General features: G+C 30.4%; 2 protein-coding genes across 3 annotated transcripts in view; one reads left to right on the top strand and one right to left on the bottom strand.

Moving 5' to 3' along the window:
- Positions 1-2,721, bottom strand: part of LOC148311219 (nose resistant to fluoxetine protein 6-like) — an 86,499-nt gene extending 83,778 nt beyond the window's left edge. Inside the window, exon 1 of the mRNA XM_088256923.1 lies at positions 2,633-2,721. The gene's annotated coding sequence lies outside the window, so the exon portion shown is untranslated. The remainder of the gene's footprint in view (positions 1-2,632) is intronic.
- The window catches only part of LOC148311218 (aldo-keto reductase AKR2E4-like), an 8,902-nt gene extending 1,308 nt beyond the window's left edge, over positions 1-7,594 (top strand). For both annotated transcript variants that reach the window (XM_088256924.1, XM_088256925.1), the window contains exons 2-7: positions 2,028-2,108; positions 4,064-4,237; positions 4,512-4,628; positions 5,209-5,376; positions 6,040-6,246; positions 7,128-7,594. In XM_088256924.1, coding sequence (XP_088113050.1) covers positions 2,028-2,108; positions 4,064-4,237; positions 4,512-4,628; positions 5,209-5,376; positions 6,040-6,246; positions 7,128-7,307 — 927 coding nt within the window. In that variant the 3' untranslated portion in view covers positions 7,308-7,594. The remainder of the gene's footprint in view (positions 1-2,027; positions 2,109-4,063; positions 4,238-4,511; positions 4,629-5,208; positions 5,377-6,039; positions 6,247-7,127) is intronic.
- The last annotated feature ends 244 nt before the right edge of the window (positions 7,595-7,838 follow it).

Genomic DNA, 7,838 nt, shown 5'->3' with positions numbered 1-7,838 from the left:
ACGCACTGCACACATCACTCACCCCTTTCAACAACGTCATATATAAAAAAAACTCGATTTTTCAGGAGATCGTTTTTAAAGTTTAAGAATAAAATAAAATGTTTTAAAAATAAATATCAAGCCACTTATTCAACTTTTTACTAAACAACAGATCTAGTATATCTATATCAGTATTTATATAGTAGATCTATATCAGTAGCGAGTAAACATTAAGTTAAAAATTTGCCGCTTTTGCTGGGATATACACAAATTTGATTCTGAAAATTGTCGATTTTTGATATATGACGTTGTTGAGTGAGCGAGTGAGCGACATTTGAATAAACAACGGTAATATAATTCCTCCATAATTTAAGTAAAATCTTTACTGGCGTAAAACGATACAAGTCTAGTAGAAATTCATTTTCAATAACAAAGTGCCAATTTTGCGGTCAAATTACCTTATTACTTATGCATATTTTCACCCAGTTTTCACGTTGACAAAAACTTTAGTAATAAATCCACGACCGTTAAGTCGTTTGTCGGTACTGTGTCATTCAATTGAGAAATATTCGTTCGTTCAATAGGCCAATAATAGACGTGATTCAAGTCATACAATGCTTTTACTAACTTTCCCCTGGTAAAGAGTAAACAGTTAGTTCACCAGAAAATGTTTACATTGCACTATCTAAGTACTAAAGTAAATAAAAGTTTTGTGAAATTATGCATTGAACATACATCGCATGTAAATATCAAATGAGAAATAATCGTACATACAAAAATATGATAAAAATAATCATTTAGTAATGCAATATAATAAGTATAGCTTATTTATTATTCGATACGTATTTTTAGGAATAAAACTCACGTTTTTTTCAATATTTCAATAATATTCTCCAATACGCAACTTTACACATTAAAAACACCTTAATTTTCAGACATTATGACAAAATATTCAATTTTGACTTGACGTTTAGGTGTTTTTTTGTTGCTTTTACTAAATTGCAGGTCATATTTAAGAATTTTACAATATGCAAGTTTAAAAGACATTGAACATTACTCACAATTTGTTATTCTATGGTATTTGTATTAGAAAATCGTAAAAACTATTTAATATCATGCATTTTTTAAAAATAAGTATATAAAATGTATAAAAATGTAATACAATAATAAAATTTCATACATGTATTCGTTTTTTGTATGAATTTTATTGATGAAAAAAAAATGTATATATTTTTTTATCCCTGATGTGTATTCTATAACTATACGGTTGTATACCGTTCTCATATGTATATTTATCTGAAAAATATCGCGTAATTCAGCCATGTCGTATTTGATTGCATAATAAAAACTTTTTCCGCACCCTTATATAAAAACATTATATAAAAACAGTGTTATCTTGATCGTTAACACGTGAAGGAAAGGTGATCAGCCCACCGCTTCAGGTACCAGTCCAGGGTAATATTGAGTGAATGTTAGAGTGAAAAAATCACTTATATTTATTTGACCCCCCCTGGGAATCGAAACCGGGACCTCCAGAACGGTAGCCAAGCGTCCTGACCATTACACTACGGAGGCGGACTACTGCATAATAATTTTACATTATAACTTTGTAAAATGTGCCTTTGGCGCGGGAAAACTCAGTAAGGGCATATTATTATTATTTGTTATTTGGAATTATGTATATGATGAAATGAAGCGGTTAGCTTCGAAACCGGTAGATATTTTAATAAAGTTATAAAAAAAATATTTATAGTGATTTTAAAACAAAGTAACATTTTAATTACATTTATTATCGTTCGTTTTTCAAACGAAATAAATGTCATAAAAACATTTTTAATATGATTGCTTTCATGAACGCTTAAGCATTGAATAATATGGTATTTATTGGTAATGGTATCAATTACAAATATAATACAAGTGTCCGAACGATCAATTGAATGAAGCTCTTCAAATTATGTTTCTGAATAGAGGATAAGTTCAGTGGAGTGTGGTAGAGTCTGCTTATTAAAATTTCCCCAACGTCTGCCTGAATTGAGTTAATGTTTCAGAATTTCAGATCGGGCAAAGCGACCACCCTGCGACTAAACGACGGAAACGAAATTCCCGTGTTGGGTCTGGGTACTTCAGTGGTGAGTGAAAATTATCTGTTGTTATTATTTATTTTTTCATTATTTATTGACAGACACTGGATTTTTAATATAACAATTTATAAGTGAATGTAAGGCTGAACAAGGAATAATTGAAAAGATTGGGAAGTGTTCTTTACGGTGGTATGGACATGTGGAGTTAATGGATAACGAGACAATAACTAAGAAAATATATGTGGCGAATGTGAACGGGAAAACAGAACGAGGACGACCGAAAAAGACTTGGCACGATCAGATCAATCAGAACCTAAAATATGGTGGTGTCAAAAGTCTGCGTAATTGGAGGGCAAGTATGACTCGATGTATGGATGTGAAGGAGACGAGGAGTGTATGTCAGGACAGAAGAGTGTGGTGTTCGGGTGAACGGCGTGATGGTAGTAGTAGTAGTAGTAGTAGTAGTAACAATTTTTGAATTAATCTGTCTCAATCGAGATGACAAATCTATTGTTTTTTTTTAATTATACAAAGGTTTGGAAATTTCAACTTACATGCCAAAGAAATCTTACCTGTAAACGCAACATGGATATTCCACAATCGGCAGAATGGTGAACGTTACAAGTGTATAAAGTGATCACTTAGGTCAGCCTAGTTGTAAACCCCGGAAAACAATGACTCCCATCTTCCTTCGCATAAAAAAACAACAGATGATTTTATTATTTAAATTATCTATAGCATTGACATTATGGTAAATTATGTTTACAAAATGTTAGTATACGAGTATAACCAATCACTTAGATTTTATGCTTCCGGTTTTGAGACGTACCCATTTCTCGATGTGGACGTCACTGCTATAGTACTATTCATAGTGTGTGAATAGTACTATGGTAGTGAAATGTAGTATTGTTTGAATGCTGGTGTGAAGATTGTCTTGACGAAGAGATGGGTACGTCTCGAAACATGTTGACTACAATCTTGGTGAGTGGATAACCATGGTAATAACTTTAGTTTATAAATACTAAAATTATTACCATTTTGTAAATAATAGATGATTCAAATCAGTTGAGAGATCTTTAACATTATTTTGATATAAAACATACTGTTACCAAACAACTAAATTTACTATTCATATTTGTGTTTATCATGTGTTTCCCCCAATATGAAAATGATCCCACAATTATGTCTTTTAATTCATATCTCAAAAATTAAATTATGAGAATTATGTTTCTAATCGATTTTTCTTTTACTTTGTATGAACCAGAGGGATTAGACACTGAACTCGCTTACCTTACAAAAATCTACTGAATACGTAATAAGAGAATCTAGCAACGAGAAATGTCAGCAAATGTGATTCATAAAGAAATAAATATAAATTATGAAATTCGTCGAAGTAAATGCCAATTCAATTAATTAAAAAATGATGATTCAAAATAAAGCGGTAAAACGGGTAATAATGTACACAAGTAAACAAAATGCCTTTATCATACCTTGAGAATAGAATTATTATACATACACTAAAAAATCCCTTAAAAATCACACTCATACTCGAAACTAGTAGATTTAGTGTATTAAAATGCTTTGAATATCATAATTCTGATACCAAATCATCGTTATGTCTGAAGATTTTTCTTACATGTTTTATGATACTATATTAATTTTTATGAACCACGTTTAAGATATTATTCAACTTTAAATATCACATTGACCTCGAAAAATGAAAGTGGTTTGAATATTTCACGTGTTGTGAAAACAAATGTGTTGTTTACTTGCGAAATCTTGTTGGCAGATAAATGAATTAATGTTTAAATACAAGAAAGATGAATTGGTAATCCACATAAATACTAATATTATATCAAGTTATACACAAAATAAGACTAGAAATTTTGGGAATAAAATCCGGTTATTTTCTGAGATCCTAAGTTGACGATTAAATTAATTGTGAAATTGAGGTGGTAAAATTTAAAGATACTAAAACGAATGATGCAATATTTTCTATGCAGGGAGGAGGGGATCATTCCGATGTGCAAAATGCTGTGGAGGTTGCAATAGCAGCAGGATACAGACATATAGATACAGCTGCATACTATCAAACTGAGAAGTATGTGGGACTAGGAGTGAAAAACAAGATAAGGGATGGTACCGTTAGAAGGGAGGACGTCTTCATCACAAGTAAGGTAAGAATACTAGAGAAAAGATAATAGTAAAGGGTTTTTTTTGTTTTGTTTCGTTTGTAAAACAATATAAATTTATGGCAAAGAATCCAAACATTTTCGATATGATTTAGAATGGATCATTTAAAATTGTTTGAAAAATGTATCTATCATCATTAAAATTTATGACATTATGTTTGTTCAAGTAGTCCAAAAAAAGTTAGTTAAAAAATTCTCCAAATAAAATACTTTTTTGTTGAGGTATTTATATTTATTCATTGAATTACTTATTTTATAGTTGTGGAATAATCAACATCGCCAGGATCAAGTGGTTCCTGCTATCAAAGAGTCCCTGAAAAATCTAGGACTGGATTATATCGACCTGTATCTTATTCACTGGCCCGTCAGTGTAGATGTGAGTATTAATCAAAAGTTAAAGAAGTTGCTTTATCTTACAATTATCTCAAAAAAATCTAGTAATATCAACAATGTAAAAAATGGTTGTTTTCAAAAAATCTATCTTTTAATACAAAGTGGAGTACATCAAGGGTTAATTTTAGAAGTACATTTCAATCCTTTAACCACTCTCATTAATTCCTCTCCTTTCCTTTTCCTTCCTGCAAAATCTATTTTTTATACCAAACCCTTACCCTTTTACTCCCTTTCTCACACACACACACACATTCCCACTATTTTTATTATTATTTTTTGTTTCTTAATGTTTTAAAAGTTATTAAAACATAAATGTGGAATTATTTAATTGGCTTTATTTTGATTAATGTAACTATTTTTGTTAATGTAATGTTATGTATATTATTGTTAATGTAACTAATTTTATTATGAACTTTTTTAAATGTAAGGCTGTACAATTCCCGAACAAATAAAATGAATATGTTCTTAACTCATTAAAAAAAGATTATTTTATATAAAAAATGCATCTTATTAGTTGTATATAAAAATCATTTATTATAAGTATTTTTTATTTTATTTTGTAGGCAGACGGTAACTTTACAAATGTAGATTTCGTGGAAACATGGAAAGGTTTAGAGGATGCCCAACGCCAAGGTCTTACCAGATCAATTGGAGTATCTAACTTCAATGAAGACCAATTACAAAAACTGTTGTCTTCTTCAAAAGTGAAACCGGTTGTCAATCAAATAGAGGTTTGTTTTTTTTCATAATTATATAAGATACAACACAAATGATAATTCCAATGTAATGTTGCTAATGCGAATGGAAACAGGCACCTTGTCAACAACACAAATGATAACTGATAATGTGTAGATGATATATAATATATTTGGTACAAAATTAGGTGGCAATCATTGCACTCTTAAACCGTGTATAATTGAAATTTTCTGTTTAATTATGATTTCATTATATTTCGCTATCATATTGTGGGTAAACTGCTAAAAAACGTTAACTCTAAAATCCCCATTTGAACAATCCCTGTCGTTTAAAGCATAACATATAAAGTTTTAAACATTTACGTTTCATATTTAAAGCATAAAAACCCTGCATAAAATACCCGCTATGAAACTAAAGGTTGAATTTACTTTTAAAACTACATAAATATGACATTTCAAACTACTTACTATATTTTGCCAGTTTAAAGAACGCTGAAAACTTTATTATTTACATTATTAAGTCAAAATTGCATATTTTCGTGTTAACGTTTTTTGCCAGTACACCCACGATATATTACTTATTGCTACAGTCGGATGATACTTACCATGATAGTTTTTACCATCACTTGACTGATTTTTCTCATCGACTTTCAGTTTCCATCAACTTTATACCATATTATCTCACTTTTTATGTTTTAGGTTAATCCCAACTTAACCCAGAAAAAACTGGTGTCGTTCTGCCAGGAAAGAGGTATTCATATTGTGGCTTACTCTCCACTGGGATCTATGCCAGAACGGAGATTCAAGACTGGAATACCTCCTGCTCCTCGTTTCGATGATCCTATCCTAACAGAAATAGGAAACAAATACAACAAGAATACAGTTCAGATCGTGTTGAGATACTTGGTAAGTTGATGCTTAATTATACCTTACCAAGACTTCTAATGAGAGAAAGCGGACTAGAAAAAAAGGAAATATTTTAAGTTAATGTAATTCTCCCGAATTACACGATCTCATGATTAAGCCATTTTTTTTACTTAGATCAATAGGACAGTTGAATGGACGCTGATCACCCAATTTTCAAAAACCTAATGTGGAGTGCTCTTTACCATCATTTTTTTACGGAGAATTCTCTGTGATGATATGAACTTGTTTTTCAGTTTAAAATATTTTTATTATAAATTCACCGAAATTCTGGATACATATTTCCTTGTTAAATCCAATAGATCTTCTGATTTTTTGATGTCATAATAGTATCACACTACGTTTTTAAAACCGAATTTTATTTGAATTTCACGCATATTTTTAATTTATTAATTTTTCTTCTTCTCTCACCCTTATCCGCGCCTAATGGTGCAAGAAGCACAGCATTCTATGAACGTAGGTAACTTGATCGTTAATTGCATAAAAGCAATGTGATCATCCTTCGCTTCTTGTACTAGATCAGGGTGATATTAAATAAATATTAAAGTGAAAACCATTTATATTTATTATGACCGCCTCGGGAATAGAACTCGAGACCTCCAGCAACGTAGGCAAATCCGCTACCACTACACCACGGAGGCAGCTTAAATGAGAGAAAATCAAAATTTAAGTTGTTTTATTCTTTATACTCGTGTTTTCTGCTTCTACATAATTCAAATGACAGAGAAGGGAATAGTCCACTAAGTATTTATGTTATTTTTTGTAGTTGATGATTAAAAATAGGTAGAAGTAGAAGTAGCTTCAATAAAATATTAAAATAGATACTTTTTTCAACCAAATTATGTTTTCTTTGTAATTTTCAGGTCGATCGTGATTTGATCCCAATTCCTAAATCTGTTACAACGTCCAGAATAGAACAGAATATTGATGTGTTCGATTTTAAGCTGACCCCAGAAGAGATTGCGAAAATTGACGATTTCAACATGGATTACAGGATAATCGACCCCAAGGCATGGAAGGACAGTCCCTTTTATCCTTTCTAAATTACAATGTTATTGAAATCAATCTTTATACTGTTATGGATAAAAAAATGCAAGTTGCTAGGTTTTAATAAAATATGATGTATTATGTACAGAGAGCAGAAAGCTTCGAATGTTTACTAAAAGTATTTAATTATTTGATTTACTAAGCTTTATTATAATCAAAAACTTTCTGTCTGTTTAAGTTATGAAAAATAAATGTTTACCAATGTAACAGATTGATGTAACCATTTAGTATTTTACGTTTATTGTATGTTTATAAAAATTAAATAAAAATATTTTTATCTCTTGATTCGTTTTCGATAAAATCTGAATTAAAATTATACGTAATACCTTGCAGAATGGATCATCAAATAAAGGGAAACTATAATATATGGCCCCAGGGCTGATATTTAATATACTTTTGAAATTGGACTCGAAATTGCAAGATATTCAATTTCATTTGTTGGTAACTTTTTTTGTATAAGAATGTCTAGGTCTAGGAATAAGAGGTATTCATATAAATAAGCGCACAAACAAATTGTTTTATTCGGA

The sequence above is a fragment of the Brachycentrus maculatus genome, unplaced genomic scaffold, assembly GCF_059751285.1.
Source record: "Brachycentrus maculatus isolate JH-2025_06_01 unplaced genomic scaffold, ASM5975128v1 h1tg000069l, whole genome shotgun sequence".
NCBI classification, from domain to species: Eukaryota; Metazoa; Arthropoda; class Insecta; order Trichoptera; family Brachycentridae; genus Brachycentrus; species Brachycentrus maculatus.
Note: the sequence above shows the minus strand (reverse complement) of the source record. Positions and strands in the feature narration are given on the sequence as shown.